The sequence below is a fragment of the Oculina patagonica genome, chromosome 12, assembly GCF_052425735.1.
Source record: "Oculina patagonica isolate OP01 chromosome 12, crgOcupat, whole genome shotgun sequence".
Lineage (NCBI taxonomy): Eukaryota > Metazoa > Cnidaria > Anthozoa > Scleractinia > Oculinidae > Oculina > Oculina patagonica.
This window is the reverse complement of record NC_135769.1, coordinates 5,208,281-5,230,847: the sequence shown is the minus strand read 5'-3', so window position 1 is coordinate 5,230,847 and position 22,567 is coordinate 5,208,281. Positions and strand designations below refer to the sequence as shown.

At 37.1% G+C, this 22,567-nt stretch overlaps 2 protein-coding genes across 4 annotated transcripts in view; both read right to left on the bottom strand.

Annotated features, from left to right (window-relative positions):
• The window catches only part of LOC144631718 (uncharacterized), a 140,779-nt gene that overhangs the window by 29,801 nt on the left and 88,411 nt on the right, over nucleotides 1-22,567 (bottom strand). The gene's annotated exons all lie outside the window — the stretch shown is intronic.
• LOC144631706 (electroneutral sodium bicarbonate exchanger 1-like) lies at nucleotides 476-20,428 on the bottom strand. 2 transcript variants are annotated; one of them, XM_078490219.1, is made up of 17 exons: nucleotides 20,255-20,428; nucleotides 19,861-19,942; nucleotides 17,700-17,834; nucleotides 15,292-15,603; nucleotides 14,311-14,684; nucleotides 13,212-13,457; nucleotides 12,926-13,000; nucleotides 12,324-12,493; nucleotides 11,719-11,893; nucleotides 10,630-11,274; nucleotides 9,658-9,936; nucleotides 8,510-8,688; nucleotides 8,174-8,246; nucleotides 7,173-7,241; nucleotides 4,737-4,910; nucleotides 4,186-4,377; nucleotides 476-3,580 (listed from the first exon to the last, which is right to left on the bottom strand). In XM_078490219.1, exons 1-17 carry the CDS (start codon nucleotides 20,282-20,284, stop codon nucleotides 3,092-3,094), a joined length of 3,699 nt encoding a protein of 1,232 aa, XP_078346345.1. In that variant the 5' UTR covers nucleotides 20,285-20,428; the 3' UTR covers nucleotides 476-3,091. The 2 variants fall into 2 exon arrangements, with proteins under 2 accessions (XP_078346345.1, XP_078346346.1); XM_078490220.1 differs by lacking the exons at nucleotides 19,861-19,942; nucleotides 20,255-20,428 and adding exons at nucleotides 17,972-18,050; nucleotides 18,123-18,180.

The following is a 22,567-nucleotide window of genomic DNA, read 5'->3' as shown; positions in this document are numbered from 1 at the left end:
TCGTAACGTCATCGAATAGCTTGTCCGTACCCAAACCAAATGAGCGCAGTCAGATTTTAGTTACCTTCGCAGTGGCGGATCCAGGCCTTTAGATAAGGGGCAGGGGTCGATCAACCAGACCCTAAAATAAGGGGGGGGGGGGGGGGGAGGAGGAGGAGGGGTAGTGTGAGGGCGCTCTAGCAAATAACTTTTCTCGGCCCTTAGGGCCTCTTTGTTCTAAAATAGGGTTGGGGCCAGGGCTCCACGGGCCCGTCCCCTCGATCCGCCATTGCTTTGTTTGTGAATTTTCTAGCAGACTTCTCTCAATAAACATCGCTTTTACGGGTTAACAGGGAGTTCAGTTGGGGCTTATATTTCGAATGTTTCAGGTATTATAGCAAGTTATAATGAGAAGCTACCCACCAAAAATGTTTCGACTACTGTTGGAGTTTTTACCACCCCTCCATCAAAACCCCCTTACAAATAACACTGGTCATCAGGTGAATGAGTGAACTTTATTTAATGTCCAACACGACCTGCACAAAATGAGCACAGTTTAGATTTTTATGAAGCTTGAAATGACACAAGTTGCATTTAATGTTAATTTTTTACGAAGGTGAAACCCGATTTACACCTTATTATTTAAATGTCCCTTTTCGCTGATATTTTCTTCTTAACCGAGAAAAACGCACAAAATTCCAGCGAAAAAATCCTATTCTGATGACGTGGCTCTACTGAGATCCAAACAGCGACTCTGATTGGTTGTTTCTCTTCGACCAATCAGATAAACTACACGAATGTCGTAATTAAGTGCTACGTCACCAGTGCGGAATTTTTGGCGGGAGTTTCAAGACATCTCTCTCGTGTTTTCTGAAACTGGCGCCAAAAGGCAGACATTTGTTTATAGGGCGACTTATAGTTACGTGTGAATTAATTAGCTAATTTATTTAATTATTTCTTGGCAGCTGCAGTACTTCTAATTATTACGTTTGCTCCTGGACAAGAAAATTCCTCAAAAACGTTTAAGTTAGATTTAGGAAATGCAAAGAAAAATCCTGCTACCACCATCAAACTTTGCTTCCATTGGACATTTGAATTTACTTTAAATTACAAAAATTACGCCAATTAAAATAATACACACTAAATACTGGTGACCTCACCCTCCAAAAACCTCAGCAAACTCCATAGCGAATTGATTTAAATTACAGTGTTTTATACTATAAATAATGAACTTTGACAGTTGGAAATACTTTGTACATAGGTAATTAAAAATGAAGTTTATATGTTGTGGTTGAAATTTGCTTTTGGTTTAAAATTTTGCAGGCCAGTTTAATTTTCATTTTCATTTCTGTCTCAAAATCGTTGCCACAACTCGAGGCTGAGGAAAATAAATATCAAACTGGTTGATAAAATTTGAAACTACAAACAAATTTAAATCACAATATATATACCATAGGCCTCTACATCACCTTAAAATGTACTTGTTAAGAATTGAAACTTTTCCCCAAACATCAATTGTGACAAAATGCCTGAGAATGTTGATGTATACAAAAACCACCATGAAAATACTGTATTGAAAAACCATATTAAGATATTTCGATGTACAGTTCCATTGATTTCATTCAAATTACCCCTGAGTACAAGTAGATACATTTAGAATGTGTTGAAAAAGCTGCTGGAAATTCAAATGTCATAAAGAAGTGATCAGAAAACAAATAGAGACCACACACAGACGAGTTACCACATTGGAGTCTTTTAAATTTGCTGCGTTACGTTGGAATAAATAACTTCTTTCAAAATTCACAAATACAAGATTGTTGGATACATGACCCGCATTTAGCAAAAGTGTCGAATAGATTGTCTTAAATTTTTTTTTGTGTTCAATTTTCACTGGATCTCTTTGTTTTCACTCAACGCCAACTGTTTAAATGAGAAGTGAAACCACAGGCATCTGAAAGAAGGAAGGATTCACAGAGACCTATCACCTTTTCAGCCCCAATTTGGACTGTCATGCAATCCTTCTCTCCGAAAAGCATTGCATGACCATGCAAATAATGACTGCAAGGCTAAATTTGATCAGCAAAGAAATGAAAGCTAGAAACTATTAATGAGAGGGCCTGCCTCATTTATGCTAACTAAAAATACAAAAATACTGAAATTTATTTAACACAGCAGAAACCACTAAATGATACCATTTTCCTTCTGTGTGCTTGGAGGTTTGAATAAAACTACATTTAGCTGGTTTTCTTAATTTTTTGGAAATTTTCTCTCTGGATGTTCCTTAATTAAAATCCAGAATTTAGCTGTTTACCTTTTCTCCTTATGCGCTGGACTGTTACACATTAATTACAGCAACCACAAATAAAGAAGACAAAAGTTTCTACATTAAACTATTTTTTAAACTACATCACTATATCTACAAAACTGTTTACATCTACGATAAAGAAAATAATGCTGAAAATGTAAATATTCACCATAAAGCATTTTGAATGCCAATTTTATCACCTTGAATTACTTATCACAATTACGTGTAGCAACCCTGCATACTATAATTATTATTTTTAAGAAATACATTTCTGTTCAGACATGATAATATGAAAAAAGTTCCAAAATTAAAGATCTTTGAGAAAGCTCTGCATAACTCCCTCTCAATGAACAGAAAACACTTAATAAATGCTTTCATATGCAACCCCATTCTTAAAATTCAAAATATATTCTTACATGACTCTTCCAACCATTTTAATCAAATATATAGTTTTTTTGAGGTCTGCAAAAATCATTCTTTGGCTGTTTGTGATGAGCAAAACCAACTAAATACATGTAATTATAACAAAATAAAATTCAAATTCTGAGCAGCCAAATTCTATTACCATGTCTGAGCAGAAAAAGTTTAATTTAAAAAATTGAAAAACAACTCATTATGTATTATTTTTAAAACTATTGCTATTACTGCAGAAATTCATTAAATACAACACGGCTAATCCTGCCAAGCTACTCAAATGTTCTGTTTGGATTACTAAAAACGGTCACTGCTTTGTGAACGTGTATGTATATTATTGCATCATTGCCTGGTTGGCATGGTAAATTTTTACAGGATTACCCCCTTAACATTTCAAACAACATTTTCAGCATCACGCGCTGGCTCATCATCACTACCTTCACCTTCACCAACCATCGGAACGTCACCAATGTCATTCAGCTCAAGAAGAGACTTCTGAATTTCCCCCATGTCAATTACAACATCAGTCTTGTCTTCATTGATGGTCGAAAGTTTTCTGTGTAGTTCTGTGTCACTCACATCGTCACCATCATCACCCTTCTTTTTTCCAAGCATCCACAACCCTTCTTCTGCTTCTTCGGCAGATTCTTGGCGATCTCTCCTGTGCCGATCATGTCTGTTTTTGTGACCGCGATGATGGTGTTTGTGTTTATGCTTATACTTGTCGCTGGATTTGCTTCTTCTGTTTTTGTTTTCTGGCTTTTTTGTTGATCCATCCTTCACAAATGTTTTCCACAGACCGGTCTTACACATCTCCTCTGACATGTTGAAGGGCTTTTCACATTTTGCTGTGCCGTTGAGTTCTTTCCCTTCAATTAGTTCCTAGACAGGGCAATCACAAATTCATTTGAATCACCAGAAAGGTAGTCATAATAATGTACAATTCTGGTCAAATATTCTTGGAACACATTAAAAATTAAAATAAGGAACAAAATTATCTACTTAAATGTGTTTCCCCTCTTCCAGCTCAAAGCTGGTAACAAGGAAAACATGCACCTTCATTTTCTTACTTTGGTCAAATTTACTTGAAAAACATCAAAATTTAAAATCACTAACGTAATAAGCCGCACAAAATTGCTTCTTTTTACACTTCCAAGGGCATCCCGAGCAAACACAAACACAAAAAATATATTAAGTATGGTATTTTTTTCTTATTTTATTTCACGGCAGGGCTTTTGTAGAAAGAACGATGCATTGCAAAATAGTGTTTTTAACCAGACAACACTTTGCACATGCAATTATCAATCCAGAAAATTGTTCATATAATATATTTCACGTTTTTCGGTATAAGTCATTGCACTTCGTGCATACACTTTTCATAAATGCATACCGATGAGCGGAACCTGTCCCCTGCAACCTTTACCCATGACAGCATGAATAATATATTATTTTTTTGGACATGACAGTCAAGTTGATTTTGCTTTTACCTTTTTACCATCTACGTCATCTTCGCAACACTCGTCGTCATCCTCGTCATACTCGTAATCATCGTCTTTTTTATGCTCTGCTTCAGCTTTCTTCTTTTTAATGCTCTCCGGCATTAAATCGTCCAAAACTTCAAGCTCATGAAGGGTGAAAATTTTCTCCATAACTTTGCGAACAGCAACCAACATCAACACCTGTACATGAAGAAGAGGATTTCTTGAGACAATTCTAACAACTCAAATTCAATAAAAAAAAGTGCTGTACATTGTTCTGCACTTAGCGGTCACTGGTCTCTAATCCTATCGAAACTGAATTATAATAATAAACAGTTATTTTTTTTTATCTCTAGCTTAATGTTTTTTTTTTTCTGGTAAATTACTAAAAATATCAGTTTTGATAACTTCTGTTGGTTTGGGAAACTTACATATTAATAGTCAATCTTGTCAGATAACTAATTAAAAATACTTCTTTATCCATATCTAAGACATCTTTAAAAGAGGGGGGATAACAGAAGTTTTCAAGTGAATACATTTGAAACATTTAAAATACAAACCATAACAGGGAAGATCAAGGCAGCATCGGTAGATTTGATGATCCACAGTACAGCCAAACAAAGCAACTGAATCACTGTGAAGATATGAATTCTATTGAGAGGAACTTGCCGCAAATACATCAGATCAGGCTGGTGCTTGACTGGCATAAATATGATCTTTAATCTCTCAAAGAACTGTTGAAAACAGAAAATTAACCAGCAAATCAGATTTCATCACAAAATACATGAAGGTGTATAATTATTATAAGGAATAAGTAACCATGTGCTGTCTCTGACAACACAGTTACTGTGATCTTATATAATGATAATAATGATAATCAATTATTTATATAGCGCATTTTTCATATGTAATGTTCAAATGCGCTGTACACATACTGTAATTTACTACACAAAGGCCAGACCACAACACCGGGAACTTCGTGCCCTACTCTTTGCGAATAGTGTGTGGGTTCTTTAACGTCCCCTGTTATAAGACCAAAGATACGGGAGACGGGACCTACGCTTTATCGTTCTTTTCCGAGAAGACTAGAATGTCTAACCATTTGCAGATGTAATTACAAAGCAGCACATTCTCCTCAGTTATTTAAAGACCCTGAGTGTTGGTCCGGTCTGGGGTTCGAACCCACGACCTCCCGCACAGCAGTCCAGCGCTCTACCAACTGAGCTAACCAGGGGGCGGTTATAGACAACTATACATGACACTTCACTTGCATAGTCCCTTAGAAACCAAAATAGTATCTAATATAAATACAGTAAAAACCCACATAATATAGAACTAAAATTTAAAATTTTCATTTATACCCCCTTTACATGAGAACCTGTTTTAGCCTAAAATTTAAAACAGGTTCTTATGTCACAGAATTTATTTAAAACTTAGAATTCAAGCAAAGAAAATGAGTCCAATTCCTTGCAATGTCATTTCAGTATATGTAGATACTCCTGATAATATTCCAATTATAGACTAAGTGACTTGCATTGTATATTTCAAAAGACAATGCAATATATTGTAGTGTAAGTAAGGACTGAAAGTGATAAATGATCATCGCAGTGAATTTCCAATTTAAGCAATTGGAATAAAGAAGCCTGGAAAAAATTCAGGGCTTCAACGGGATTCGAACCCGTGACCTCCGCGATACCGGTGCGATGCTCTACCAACTGAGCTATTGAAGCCACACATTGGGAGCGAGGTCAATTGTGAGTTCAATTTTCCTGAGAGGAGTGAAATGTGTGTTGATCATTAGACGCGGAGGATAGAGGAGATCATCGCAGTTTCCAATGCTTATGGCCGAGGCTCACGATTCGAACCGTGACCTCCGGTGCGATGCTCACCAACTGAGCTATTGAAGCTACAATTGGAGCGAGGTCAAAAAAAATTGGTAGAGCATCGCACCGGTATCGCGGAGGTCACGGGTTCGAATCCCGTTGAAGCCCTGAATTTTTTTCAGGCTTCTTTATTCCAATTGCTTAAATTGGAAATTCACTGCGATGATCATTTATCACTTTCATATCCATCCGCAGTTCATATATGAATTATTTCATATACATTACATCATTTAAGTAAGGACTGTAAGTATTTTAGCACGATCAGTAAGGCGAGATTGTAATGTATGTTTCTAAATAAAATTTTAATTGCAAAAAAAAATAATATGTAAATACTATACACAACTGTGACTGAACAAATACAGCAGTTTCTTCTTTTTAGTGAGTACTGTATAGCAATCTTAACTTGCATTTCATACTGTTTTCTCACTTCATTGGACTATAGTAGGTATTCCAATGTGACTGAGTTATAGGATGTTCCATTGTAGCAACAAAAACTTTTCAGTTCTCAAGAAAATAAGAACCTATTTAAGAACCTACTTAGCCTAAAATCTAAGTAAACACTTTTTTAAAAGAACCTGTTCAGGCTAACTTGGAAAAATGCAGGTTCTTATATACAGGTTTTTAATGTACTTGGAAAAATGGGCAGTTCATTTGCATGGACTGTAAGAGGTCCATTAACAGGGCTTGAGACTAACTTTTTTGCTAACTAGCCAAGTGGCTAGTGACAGCTTTGATTTCGCTAGCCAAAACTTATTTTCTACTAGCCACAATTTTTCCTTAAATGTTCCTTAAATCTTCACGTTTTTTTCTTACAAAATTGGGCTTTGTTCTTCACTTTAAAAATTGTATATGTACATGCGTTTTTGTCAACTAGATTGTTTAAAGCTTCACATTCTATAATGTCAACAGTTTAATTGTTACTTATATTCTCTGAGAGACGATTTTAATAAATGCGGTTTCTTGCAACTAATGCCTGATTTTTTCACTAGCCAAAATGGCTAGTGAAAGGCCAAAACCTACTAGCCAAAACTGCATTTTTACTAGCCGTTGGCTAGTTGGCTACCGTTAGTCTCGAGCCCTGACACCTCAAAGCTACAATGTAGTTAAACTAACCTGCAGTCCTTTGAGAGCTGAGAATCCCATGTAGAAAAACAGGCCAAAAAGAACAGGCATGGGAACAAACTGTTAAAGGATATGACATACATGTAAGATAAAAATCACATCTCAGGGCTGCAAATAATTTTTTCCCTTGAAAGGACATACGTCCGACTAAGTCACCATTTTGTTGGGACAAAACAAAAGTGAGGTCGGACATCATATGAACCTGCTAATCTAATGCGTTGTCAATGCAGAACATTGGTGTTTGCACTGGAAAGCAACAAAACGTTATCCAAACATTCTGTCCAACCACAGTTGGAATTTCATCGGACATTGGCGAATTGTGTCTGATGACCTACTGTTATTTGCAGCCCTGCATCTGCATTTTAGTATAAAAATACGTAACTAAAAACCGTTGATCGCATGAAAAACATTTATGAATCAAATAAAAATATTAATAAAAAAAAAAAAAAAAAAAAAAAAAAAAAAAAAAAAAAAAAAAAAAAAAAAAAGCCCCGCGCGAAAAAAAATATTTTTTTTTTAAAAATTTTGGGGGAAAAAAAAAAAGGTTAAATTTTTTGGTTTTTTTTTATTTTTTTGAAAAATTTAGAATTTAATTGCGAAAAAAAAAAAAATTAAAAATTTTAAAAAAAAAAAAAAAATCCGAAAGAAGGAATTTTGGTACTTAATTTTTGCATTCATTGCTCAAACTTTCAGCGGAATCCGTCTTAACACTTTTTCATTCAAAATAATTCCACTGATAAGCCAGTTTACAATATAAGGGCAAGATAACTTGCAGAAAATGTGGTCCCCATTATAGAATCCAATCTGAATGACATTATTTACCACCCAGAGGTGTAACATTTACGATGATGAGTACACTCTTATATCTATTATCCCAATTTCATTGGCATTAAAGTTGACCAATCAAACAAGACATACTAACCCCTTATCAAAATTAATCTAGACTGAAGTTTTGAGTTTATGATGTGTAGAAATTAAATAATATTACAAACCTTTAAGATTGGAGCAATGAATACAGTTAGGCCAATCATAATAAAAATCATGGTGCCAGTGACACGCTGTTCCCTGTAAGGTAGATAACAAATTCAGCTAAATGTACTTGTATGCCCACTTGTATGTAAGTACCGGTAGTTTCATTTTTCAATCTCTTGATCACCTTCAATCTAGGCTAATTTTCTTTTTCTAGACACCGAACGTAAGGCTAATTAAATTGGTAGATTACTGCTACAATTGCTAAGTATGGCTTAGGCTGGGAAAAAACTGTAGTTTAAAAAGAATCACGACATAAAATTTATTATTGTTTCAGAAAGAAATTTTGACCAACACACCTGACACCAAGAAACTTTGGCCTCTCCCCAGGTGCTGTGCACTGAGACTCAACAAACAAGCTCTGTACGTGGCCAACTGATAAAACAGTCGCTGCTACCACCCACGGCAAACCCAACAATGAACAAATACCAATGATAATGGCCACAAGAAGCAGATCCAAGTGATAACCAGCTCCTTTCTGATGACGGAAATGAGGAATACTTTAGTCAGGGTTTGTACTCTTTTTCACAGACAATTTCCCAGTACTTTTCCAGGACTCAGATTGATTTTTCCAGAACTCCAAAATTTACATTAACCCTTGCATTCCCAAGATCTTAATATTATTTTTCCTTACTGTCTGTACATTTCAATGTTAAAGAATTCAGTTGTTACTTGAGTTTAACAGATTTCCAGAACTTTTCAGGACCAGTAGTCTTTTATCAGGACTTTCTAGTCCAGTCCTGGATAGCGTACAAATAAAATTCCAGGACTTTCCAGGTTTTCCAGGACCTGTATAAACCCTTTTTAATACATGTACAAAGCCTCTCTGTACAATCAGTCTTTGTCTATAGTAATTTCATTGCTTTGAGCATTAATTAAAATTGTCCATTTCATGAGTTAGACTTGCAACTTCAAGTTTGAGGTTTAGTGTCAAGGTACTACCGGTATTTGTAGCTTGAATAGTGCTCTGGTTTAGTTGCATGCCTTCCAAACTCTAAGCTAAATCACAATTTGGTTAGCCGGCCTAAAAATGGCCACCTTTCATTTGTAGACAAAGAAAAAAAAATTGTAGAAAAGAATGATTTAAGATAAGGGCTAAAGCCCTCTTAACTACATACCATGCAACAGTGAAAATGAACAAGCTTTCTATCATTTTCGATCTACTGTGTTTAATGAGGGTTGCACGTAACAGACTTGTGACTGACAAACCAGTGACCACCAGATTCCCGATCAAATTTGAACTTAAAGTGTTGGTTTTTGTAGAGGAAGGAAAACTGGAGAACTCTGAGAAAAACCCTCTGAGCAAGGACAAGAACCAACAACAAACTAAACCACATATTATGACGCTAGGTCTGGGGATCGACTCTGGGACACATTGCCAGGAAGCAAGTGCTCTAACTACTGTGCTATCTCTTCTCTCAAAATGCTTCTGTGCCACAGTGCATACCTTGAGTTTATGTTCCCTCCTGTTCACGATCAGAGCCGTGATCTGTTGATCCATGAAAACCAAAATAGTTGCAAGCAAGGCTGGGATGGATGCGGCTGGAATGGTCCACACAGGATTCTTACCCAGTGGAGGAATTACCCAACCTCTCTTCTCACTAGCGGTGGGTTGAAATTTCAATGGAATATCAAGCTTGGGTGTGTTGACGCCAAATCCTAAGTCTACGCCAACCATTATCATAATACTGATCAAGATAGCAAAGTCAGAAACGACAGCACGCACCTGTTGCAAGAAAGAAAGCAAGCTTGATTGTAGCATATCCTGGACAAGTAGCATTGGAATGACTGTACAAAACAACATTCAAAGTGATCCTTTGGTAAATTAACCAATTTTAAAATGAGCTTTCTTGTGATTATTGGTACGTCAAGGACTTATAAATTAATAGAATTCATTATTTTAAAAACTTATACACATGAACTCAGTCCCCAAAAAACTAATAAGGGTTTATATTTCTTTTGGTCAACCAGGAAAAAACTGAGATAAGAGTTAAAATAATGTCATCACAGGATTCTCCTATTTCATATAGGTAGGCAAAGGTAAAGTCTGCGTCGAGCCTAGTGACTCGTACAGGCTGGAGCTTCCGGTTTCTGTAGCATGAAGCAACTAGGAGTATTTCTACTCCCCTTGAATGGGATGCTAGTCCATCGCAGGGTTACCCCCAGCATTAGGTTCGCCAGTACCCATTTATATACCTGGGTAGAGAGAGGCACTATGAGAGAAAAGTGTCTTACCCAAGAACACAACACAATGACCCCGGCTAGGCTCGAACCCGGACCACTCAATCCAGAGTCCAGCACGCTAACCATTAGGCCACCACGCCTCCCAACCCTATTTCAACCATTAATTCAGAAAAAATCACAGAGAAATAAATCAAGGAAGCAACTGAAATTGACACAAATTAAAAAAGTACCTCACCTTTGTTGGGAAATAAGTGCTGGTTTTGAATCCCTTCAGTGAAATGGCCAAGAAAAATGTTCCAAGAGCAAGGATAACAGACAGGAAAAACACATTATCGTGGCACATGTCGCCCACAAGTTCGCCACCATACCTCGCACAGTCTCCCATTGAATAATCAAGAGGAGTTAGAGTTGTCCCATTGATAAATGATGAGTTGACAGGTGAATGGGTTGAATGCGCATCGTCAGATTGCTTTGGTAAGCAAAGGCAACCATGTCCTTCCATGTACCCATGACGTCTATAATCGGCATCTACTGTTGGAATTGGGCTATCGTCGAGAACGTGGAACAACTTTTTGAAACCCTCGACAATGAAGATCAATGCAATTAACGTGGCAAAGGATTCCTCAGTGAAACGGGTGAAGTATCTCACAAGCGCACTGGCGTCTGTTATCACCAGGATAAAGCAGTACAGCATGGTCCAAATCCCAATCCACAAACGGAATGGAAGATAATCAAGGCCAAATTTATCACAAAACGTATACAGAATTTCTTCAAAGACTAACATAGGGCCAGTTGCACCCAGAATGATAAGAGGCTGACCACCAAACAGGGAAAAGAGGACTCCACCAATTCCTCCTGCAAGAATTTGCTCCATCGCAGCCTGTGACAAAAGAAATGTACTATAGTTATTTTAATAAAGTCATAAACATACCATACAATTCTCGTTATAAGTACTAGGCTTATACAACTTTGTAAGGGGTTTTGGGTGGGTTTATAAATGGTCACGAAGAGGCTAATGTCTGGGGGGCTTATAAGCAGAATACAAAAAACGTTTCAAAACGAGGGACAGCAGTGTTGATCAAGATACGTTTTTAAGTTAAAAAGTCATAAAAGCAACATTTAGCCCTGTTTAGTACTGTCATCCAGCAGTGGGGGGGGGGGGAGGGAGGGAGGGAGTATAATTACCAGAGGTATTATTTTGTTTCCAAGTAGATGGGCCTATAACCGGGGGGGGGGGGGGTTAAACTTTCTCAACAAAGCTTGAAGTGACTTAATCAATATTACAATACCAGGGTTAAAAAGACAACATTTAGATGTACATTACCATGTTCTTCCCTGTCTTTGTTCCCATTAAACCCCCAAAAGTAATGATAGGTGTGAGACAAGCAAAGTAGATGAAGATGATTGACGCAATGCACTGAGGGTTGAGAGCATCTTTAAAATCACTCCAGTACCAGGGAGCTCGACGTCTCATGTCAGCAATGAGACCTCCACACAACCTGTCCAATAACAGTGCTAAAAATTATTGACTATTACTTTGGATGACGGCTAGTAAAATGGTCACCTTTGCAGCAAACAAAAAATTCATTTCTAATAAACACACTGCAATCAAGATCAGTGTTGTAATACTTATAACAGCAGCCTCATTTTGATATTTTCACAGACTTTCGGAAGAAAATGACCAAGTCACAAAAATATGACATCAACTGCATGGAACCATCAATTTTTATTTTTTTTGTTTTTTTATTTTCTTTCAAATTTTAACTTTTCATGCTTTTTTACTGCAAATTTGAAATATTATGGTGCAAAACTTGCACATATACCTGATGCTCTGACTATTGTACCATGCCCTAAATTCTGCCAGCATATTTTGTCAACCCCCATTCCGTAAATAAGCTTATAGTACTGTCTAACTTATGACATTCTAACCTTCCTGTCTTCTTAAGCTGTTCTTCTCTGTCACCCTCCGGGTCATGCTCTTCCTCATCTCCATTGCCCCCAGACTTTGCAGACTCCAGACGCTTGCCCTGTTCAGGGATGACATCAGGAGGCTCAATACGAATGGAGGGGTCCCATTCACCAGGCGGCAATACTGTTACCTAACAAATGAAAAGAATAAAAGTTAGCACAAATTAACTTACAGGGTTTAAATTCTTTTTTTAGAACAATTTTCCTGGACTTTTTTTTAGAACTCAACTCATTTAAACAGACTCTAAATACACATTTACTACCTTGTAACAATGTTATTTGTTATATTGCGGGTATTTTCTTCATACAAGATAGTTGACCTCTTTTTGTAAAAATTTACCTAGTTTCTCCTAAATAAAAAGTTTTCCAGTTCTTCCCAGGGTCTGCAAAAGCATACATGTAGCTCATTTTCCATGACTTGCCAGTACACCATTGAAAGATTTTCCAGGATTTTAAGACCCATAGTAACGAACCCTGAACATGAGCAATATGCCTGACACTTAAAAGAAGTTGTATTTAGATAAGATCTCAACACTACACTCACAAAAATATTATTCACATACCTGGCTTAGGAACTCATCAATTCCAGCCAACAAATCTTCACGGCATTGAGCTTTGTAGGCAACCTCATGGAAAACCTACCATACAAGCAAGAGAACTTAATTATTTCATTAAAACACTTTTCTATTCATATTAATTACATCTACCTTTATACACAAAATTTTGAAATTGCAAAAACTTACTTTGTGGCAATTAATTAAACCGGCCACTCTCTTTTATACAAAATCAAAAACAAGGGAAACTGATATCGCAAAAATTTTGTGGAATGAGGTTGAATAATAGACTTACCTCATCAGACATCAGTGTCGCAATGGCACGCCCGACTTCATGGTATCGCCCTGGAGTGCCAGGGGGTCCTAACATGAAGAAAATAAACCGGGTGGGAACTGGCACCTCAGTGAGATCACCCAGAAGAGATGCATTCTCCAGACGCACAAACGCAGTCACAGGCTTCTTCAAGAAATCCAGCTCTCCAATGAGAACATTGGAAGCCTCTGCCCCCTCTGGAATCTTTTTCATGAAGTTCGCATCAAACTGAAATGGAAATCTTATATTTAGATCATGTGCAAAATCCAGTGATTCTTTTGTTATCATTGTAATTTCAAATTTCAAACATCAAGAATCACCCGCAAAACAAACAGATCACAAGATATCTACAATGTATGTTTTCAATCAGTATGATTCAAGTCATGTAAAATTGTAAGTCACAGATTTTTGAACAGCCAAAATTTATATCTATGTCATAGGAAATGTAAAAATAATGATCCATTTTAATCAAAAATTGCTTTATTAAAGCAATGAAACTGTTAACAAGCATTTTTATCTGTGGATGGCGAGGATGGAAATGGATTGCAATATTATTGAAAAATTAGGCTAAACTTTTCAAAGTTGTTTCCGCGTGTCATCAAAAATCAATATTTATGGCCGAAGTTTGATTATTAAAGTAAGGCTGTATCTTCCATTAGATGGTCAAAGATAATGTATTTCATGGGTTAAGTTGCCTACCACTAATTTCAGAACAGTTTAGACCAAGAATTTGTGAAATTTCTTATGACATAGCTCCTTTAGTTCACAGGGATGTAGCTAAGAAAACACTCAGCCAGCTCATCAACAAGCCCAGCTGGCTTTTCTGACCTTGGCAGCTTTAAATGTTTACCTAAATCTTTGTTTTTATGTGAAATTTCAGCCGGATTTAAGTTGTCTTTCAGCCGGTGAAATTAGCCGGCAGCTAGCCCTTAGCGACATTCCCGAGTTCAGTGGCATAACTCACAGATGACACATTGTCACTGCTACTTTACTTGGCAAATTGTACAAGAGGAATTAAGTTCATGCCGAGCAAGAAGCAAAGAAGAATCTTCATAAATGATGAGACTGCCACTTGTGTTACCGTTTCTAGGCAAGGATCCGAATCTGCTTTCTTAACATCGCCATTTGCCCCACTCTCTTTCTCCTTCCCCACCAAGTCTACAGCTGACGGCAGATGAGGAAATTCTCCGTCCGTCTTATCTACTTCTGTCACTGGTTCTAAAGTTTTAACAGCTGTAGTTTTTTGTGAGGAGTCTGATCGTTTTAACATTTCACTCAGCCCAGCTGAAGAGGCTTTCTTTGCAAACGATCCAAAACTGCTCATAGGGTTGGAACTTTTCTTTTTCGAGGATTTGACCCCCTGGTGACGATGTCTCTTCAAGATCACCTCACGTGCTCTCCATCTGTTGTCTTGTTCCAAGTAATTTTTGTTCACCATGTCATCAAGAACAAGATCTTTAAGATCAAAAAAAAATAAATCAATAAAATTGATGTTCGTAATATTTGAGAACGGAAAGTTTAAAACACAGTGGAACACCGACTTCAGGGATGTAGCTAAGCCGGCTCATCATCAAGCCCAGCTGGCTTTTTCAAAACGTTTACCTACATCTTTGTTTTTGCTTGAAATTTCAGCCGGATTTACGGTAAGTTCTCTTTTAGCCAGTGATATTAGCCGGCAGCCGGCCCTTAGCGATATCCCTGCAACTTTTCCAACTACACTAAACGCCATTTCCCTTCATGTCACTAAGGGCCAGTGTCGGCTATTTTCACCGGCTGAGAGATTATACTTAAATCCAGCTGAAATTTCACATGAAAACAGAGACTTAGCCTAGGTAAACTGCCAAGACCAGAAAAGCCAACTGGGTTTGCTAATGAGCCAGCTTATTGCTTTCTTAGCTACATCTCTGGAGTCTCTAATTTCTTAAACCAATTTTCATTTCCCTTGGAGAAAGCTGGTGGATGCCACTGTAACTTGCCAAAATGGTCATAAAGTTGTCAGAGGTGTCAGTTCTTTCAAAATGTAAGAAGAAAGGGTAATAAGTGATTTCTCGCAGACACTAACCTGCGATTTGAGGTAAATTACTTGCATGCATGTCTAAAAGCACAACTCCACGTAAAAGCGCACTTCGAAGTTCAAACAGACTGTACAGAGACAGCGTGCCGACATGTGGTTTACTCCAGCGATCACCACCTTCTTCAACAACCTCTTCAAACTTCAGCCACCTTGCCATTTCTCTCCATTCCTCGTTGCCATCTTTGTCGCAATGATATGCCGACAGCTCTGTGAACATTTTGTGTTGTTCGCTGTCATTTTCTTCACCACCAAGAATGAAGCGTACTTTGTCTGTAGGTAATGAGGATGTATTTGTAGCATCTGGAAAACAAACACATAAAATTGCTTGGATGCTAGTCTATAAGTTACAGATTACCTGCCTCCCCTTACCATTTTTATTTGTCATGTTGCCCCAAATGTGAGAGTGAAGTGTCTCTCCCAAGAACGTTTCACAGTGTAATGACTGATCAGTGCTTTAATCCAGACAGCTTAGTCTGGGGGGGGGGGGGGATAGGATCCACATAAATTTTCATGTAACTTGTCCATTGGAATGTGAGCCTCACGGATTTCTGAGATTTTTTTTTTTGGTTGGGTCGTAACCGACCTTTTTGAATTTCTGTTCCGAGGCCCCTTCCTTATCTGGAACACTGGTTAACCACAAAATAACAAATGGAATATTTAGTGCTCGCTTGCCCAAAATTTTGGTACACCTCTTCTACAGGGTAAAATCATACTAAGAGATAATGGCTTTTTCCTAGTCCTGCAAAGATTTGGGCTGTGATCAAGAATTTATAATCTAGCAAAAAAATGTAAACTGATCATACTTCATTTTATTTAACGATAATTATTCAAAATAAGATACAGACTCTGGACTTAGACTTAGACTCTAGTCTTACATGAAGTACTGACTGTATGTCCAGCTAAAACGTGACATCCGGCACAGGTCAAATGAAATTAACATACATGGTCTTTTTATCATTTGAAAACAAGAATTACAAATACATTAAAAACTGTGCCCCATGTAGAGATCTGCAAACAACAAACTAAACATCACAATGTTTTGTATAATGCGTTCAAGTAAAAGTTAACAGCACATCATATGAAAAGAACAGCTAGATATTTATAAAAGGTAGGTAAAAGAATTAATGCCGAAAACAACTAGATCATTATGCTTTCTTTGAGTCAATGTTAATTGTTATTTGAAAACAGTGCTCTAATTTATTTCAGTCAATTAACTCGTGCCCAGAAGCTTTATACATGTACATTTCAAGCTGCAATTGCGGGGTAGTGGAACATTTTTATTACCATTGGTTATTTGAATAGCAATATATATTGCTTCCTAATGGATGGAAAATCACGATCATTTTCAGGGATGGTATTCTTTTACAAAAAAAGATTGTGAATAATGGCATGGTATGAGGTAAAACGAGAAACAAAAGTCGAGCTTTTCAGCAGAGCAATTCAACCATAAATAAATGACAATGTACATGTTAAGAAAAATTCATTCAGAGCTCGTAGGCTGTCATGTAATATTTACCAAACAACAGGTTTCCTTGAAAACAAATTCAGCATATACAAAATATATACAACTTTATTAAAAACCGCAGCCGAAGAAACTCTAGCTAACAAACGAAATTAGCACATTCTTGTTGTACATCGGACGCAAGTTGGAACAAATTTCCACGCAGTTGATATTCGTGAACAAGAATTACTTCTGCTCAATACAGCCACTGTTCAATACAGAGAAATTTTTAGTATTTGGTTTTTTAAATTGTACTTTAAAATACTCTGATGTATATAGAACACTTGAATGTAGTGAGCCAGATATAAGCTCAACTGCAATGTAATGGGCACACTATATTACACCCATGCTTCAATTGATGAAACTTCAAGTAGATAGCAAAATCGTTGCTTGCCAAGGGATCGATATTTTGGACTAAAAAATATCGACAATATGATGTGAGGCTGCAAGGTTTAAACTCGATGCACACAGCTATTTTCCAAAAGACAAATTCTTTCAACTTGTGACGAAATATGAAACTTCAATAAGTGTCATTTCATCAGTTTCGTAATATTCGATTGATAAGTTGCCGGTACATACAACAGTATTTGCGTGAAACACGAGCTAAACTTGTGACAAAGGACAAATTTAATTTATTCCTGCAACACTTTTGAGTTTTCGTCATGTCGATCCAGACATTTAATAAATATTCTATTTTCCCGTTTAGGTGCAACTTAGCCCCTAAGCTACACACATGGACGTAAACATTAAAGGTTTTCGCTTCTCTTATCCTTCCTACTCACGACCACAAAGCAATCGAAGCACCCCTCGAACGGAAAAATGAATGGTACACGATTTAGACATATAATATTTACGGAAATCACGAGGAAGAGTGAATTACAATACAAATTCTTACCTGGCTCGCTGTCTTTGGATTCGAGCGTGAGGGATCTGTGTCTTCGTCGGTGATGGCCATGATGTCGACTTTGGTGATGATGGTGTTTTCTTGGCCGGAGAGGAATATGTACTCCTACAGAAACCTGGCGATGATCTAAGGGAAAGACAAGAAAATAACCAGGCTTGATTTCGATGTACAGTTAACAAGTAATAACATTACAACCTCTTCGATGTAGAAAGTTTTCTGAACGCCGCGCGCCGATTTCCGGCAAAAACTCTATTCATGCGTACTTTGATAGTCGAGTTCTCCGTAGTAGCCATTTCGGCTATCTACTCCTCTGTCTACAGGTCCTGCAATTTCATCGTCGCTCTAGAAAAAATAATAAGAGTTATAGTTTTCCTTCTAGAATACGCGATCACAAAAAATTTTTCTTCTATTCACCGGTTGTCTGATCTCCATCGTCTTCACGCTTTCTGTGTGAACCTCGATTGCGTGCGCGTCGTGTTTTTATCCAGCGCTCCAGAAGACTGGAACTAGGACTTCGATATTTGCATCAAGTGTTTATATCCAATTTACACTTGCAAGTAATTACAGTTTCTTGGGCATTTAAAAGCAGAAATATTGCAGCGAACGGCTATTGGTGCATTTGGCTATTGTATATCGAGGTTTTGCGGTCTTCCCTGTTTTAATTGAAAGGAAAATCGAGCCGAAATCTGCTGTTGACGAAAACCTTTCACGTGCACATCAAGTGCTCTCTATTATACGCGTCTGCAAATTGCAGGTGGCTCGAAATAACCGGCGTTACCTTCGACCCCATAACTTTCAACAGTTTTGCATACGATATCCACACTCCATTAATCATACAAACCTTTTATTCTTCAAAGTAATCTAAGAATTTAAAGAAATGAATACAGAAAAACGCCACATTCCAACCCGCATGAAAGTTTCACCCATAAAATAAACAAGTTGATACAAATATAGTTAAAGTCTCGGAACTTTACCAAACTTAAAATTATCGCTTTTAAAACATCTCCGTATTTCTGCCAGTAAAGTGTATGTGTTTATGAGCTTTGCACAAGTGATTATTTCCTTTTGATGGGCAGTTTAGATAACGAAAAACTAAATGGCAACAATTTTTGAAGTTTTATTGAATATTCGCAGCTTTTCACTGGCTTAGCTTTGAATAATTTTTTGTGATAAAAATAACCTTTATTTTTTTAATATGCAAGAAAGAAAACTGGCTGTTTGCAACAAAACTAATCCAGAATAAATCTGAAATATCAATTATTGAAATACCAATTATAAGACAACCATGTCATAAATTAATATTCCAAACAATGTAATTAGTCCAAATGACCAGTGTATTATTATTTGAAAGAGAACAAAGGACGACTCCTGTATCGTGATGTCTTGTGAAGTTATATCGGCAAGTTTAAAACTTCTGACAGTTTATATAGATGACCCTTGGTGAAAACTGACGTCACAGGTTTTCAGGTGCAAGACCGGAATCTTCCTCTACCCTCGAGTAATTCAGTACCAATATCAACCCGCCCCCTCAATGTCCGGCAAATGCTCAAGACTTTAGCTATCTTTGACGTTTTTAATATAGTAAAGTTTGTAAGTAAAGCAACAAGGTCTTTAAAATCAGTCAAAAGAACATGATAGAAAACCAGAATTCTTCGATGATGCTCTAGAATAAAATCGTGCATTTGATCGACGATTCGACATCTTTCAATATCGAGTCAAAATCTTCAAGACTCTTGGCTGGGAAGGCGGTCGCCATGAGATTTAAGAGTCTCCACAAAGTGCGTGCCCAAGATGAATATAAATTCACATTCACCTAAAATGTCATGCAATGTACGAAGCAACCAAACAATGGATTTCTTTAGCGCGTCATTTGTCGTTGTTTGTGAAACATACAACATCAATATCGATCATTCCTGGCTTTGTACTCGCGCTGGCTTTAAATTGCCATATTGCAAAACAAAAATAATACTGTATATTTGCCGCAGGGATGAATGAAAATCTTACAAAAACGGGCTTTTAAGCAGTGTACTCGAAGCAATTCTGTATATAGGCCGGGAGAGCGATGTTGTCAATATTCTCTAGACGACATAAATTTGTTTCATGTCAAGCCGGTCCGAGAAGTCGTCTAAAAGCCGCTGCAACGAAGGATTACCTTGTATATCTATATCTTCAATTTGTGAATGATAAGTCTCCAGCATATGTGGGTCGACTGCTACATCATAACTCTTTGAGCCCTGAAACCAAAATGGCATACAACTGAAATAAACATCTGTTAGCGTTTCAAAAGAGCACAAATTATCGATCAACTATATGCAGAAACAGAACGTCGCAGCAATATTAATCTTCGCAAAGCTTTTATTAAATCCCTTGAGTAATATATCTTTCTAGTTATTTAAAAGCAAAGAATATACATGCTTAGATACAATTATAAGGTTCCTTGCGTGGCAGATCAAAAGCCGCAGTGATCAGAACCAAAAATCGAAGAAGAAAGAGTGAAATAAACATTCCTGGTCGATTCGCAGTTGGAAATCTGATAAACAACTTACCACTCGGGGCCGATATTCTTGCGACATCATTTTGCAGAATATGACATGTGCCTCTCAAAAAGAATATTTAGTTCATTAAATTCAAGAATCAATAAAACCTCCAAACAAGCGCTTCTATCTCTCGTTGTCGAACATCCGCCATTAACGAATGTTTTCGGTAAAGTCCTGCAAAGCTGCGCACCTTTGCGCTCCTCGTAAATGTCATTCAAGGAAATAGACCAATCAAATTCTAGTGTCACGCAAACATATTTTGATCGTTTCTTTGTTTTGGCTAATTTGTAAACTACACAGCGAATGCTTTTTTGCATAAGAAAATAATGCAGACAATCGTGGATTAAATATTCAACTTTTAGTTATGGAACATTTAATTATAAACGCGCATCGCATAGGGCTTGTTACGAAATTCTGTTGTCACGCAAGCATCTAGCTGGCAAGCACTAAGTAGGTTTTTATGAAAACTTCTAAGCGCTGTTTTCAGTCTGAATGGTTTCAACATGTCCTTAAGAATTCTCTAGGTTTTTGATTTTCAGGTATTTGATTTTCTGGTCTTTAATTAGTGTTGTATTGTGATCAGAAATTGTGATATTAATTTTTGGCAAAGGTTTGATGTTGATTATTAATTTTTTACTGTTTTTGGTATGATGATATTTTAAGATCTTTTTCAAGCTCAACCCTCGATGTATCTGAAGAATAGCTTTAATTATGACTATTTCTTTTCTATTTTATTTGTATTTCTGAGTCAAGCTGATCCTAATCTTTGTAAAATATCTGTGATCGTTTGATGAAAAGATAACCATTTTATTATATTCGACACTTCGTTGTTAGCTTTTCCGTCCATGTGTACAATTCAACCATTATTACTGTATGTTTAGGGATCTTGAACTTAGGGTTGTTATTAATTAAAATTATTACTTTCTTCTGTCTTAATTTTTATTGTTTTTGTTTGTTTACCTTCAGGATTTAGCTATTCCTTCGAGCTACTTTTATATCACTTGAACTGAATTAATTTTCTTGAACTGAACTAATTTTCTTCAATTATGATTTTATGGCTTTTCAATCTTACAAAAAATGTTTTTGTTATTGTCAACTTTTTACAGACTTTACAGTAAAAAATTTCGATCTCGTAAAATAGAACGTAGTCCACTCTCAAAATTGGATGCACATCGAAACCACTTTGAATAATAAGAGATAAAATGACGGTACATCCTGTATTTTGGAAAAAAGGAATATTTTTACTTCTGTAAAACAGTGACGTCAAAACCGTGTGGTTAATAAGCAGACTTCCTTTTCACGAAAAAACGCGTGTAAATGTACTGCACTATCGCTGAGTCATTGCTAAGAAGTGAATGCTGAAAATTGTTGCGTGCGACAACCTAAGCGTGACGTTATATCGTGACGTCAATTAGGTTCTTGCTTGAGTGACTCAATTAAAGAGACGCGCCAACAAGCCACTTTACACTCATTTACGCATATCGTTTACTTCTTACAAATGAAACCTGGACCTTGAAGTTAATTAAACCCCGTCTTGCTAACTTCCCTGAAGCTTAAAGGGAACCTGACAGCTTAAAAGCAACCGTTTTATCGGAAAGTCTAAAGGGGTTTTCCTAAATTTGCTCAGTCATTGTAGATTCTGTGGATTCAAGGGGGTCTTGCATAACCCAACTAGAGTCCAATCTAAGCCAAATGACGCACTCGTGATAAAGAGGTTTTTAAGTAGCGTACATCCTATGGACTACTGGACCGGGATTATCCGATTAATTATATAAACTGCAACTGGTAAAACAGGGAATCGATCCCCTCCCTCCCTCCCCCTTTCTGAAAAGGGCGCGTGGAAGACAGACTATGAGAGACTCGAAGAAAGAGAAGTTAATGAGCTGTTGATCACATAACGCGCGCTCTGATTAGTTGCGAACAATCATTCACCGAAGTAGAGGTGAAAAGTGGTGGATATTTACCGAGTCGCGATACGGCGAGGTAAATACATCCACCACATTCACCGACACTTAGGTGAATAATTGTTTTAGTACAGTTGAATCCCGATAACTCGAACCCTCAGTAACTCGAACTCCCGCTAACTCGCACCTTTTTCGATTTCCCTTCAGGTCATTTTCTTACTAATTTTAGCCTCGATAACTCGAACTCTCGATATCTCGAACCTTTTTCGATTCCTTGAAGGTTCGAGTTATCGGGATTCGACTGTATATACCACACAAGTTGAATAACTAGCGCCCAAAACATCACTTTCGGTAAACAAAGCGACTTGTGAAGGCAGTTTGTTTCTCTTTAGCTGCTCGGAGGTGAATAGTACTTTGC

What these genes read in the sequence shown, in the direction of transcription:
- LOC144631706 (XM_078490219.1), bottom strand. Translation starts at nt 20,284, where the DNA reads ATGATGTCGCAAGAATATCGGCCCCGAGTG. An exon ending in GCACTTATTTCCCAACAAAG is followed by an intron (nt 9,937 to 10,629) that starts GTGAGGTACTTT and finishes TTCTTGCAACAG; the next exon opens with GTGCGTGCTGTCGTTTCTGA. An exon ending in CCAAAGTTTCTTGGTGTCAG is followed by an intron (nt 8,247 to 8,509) that starts GTGTGTTGGTCA and finishes TCTACCTTACAG; the next exon opens with GGAACAGCGTGTCACTGGCA.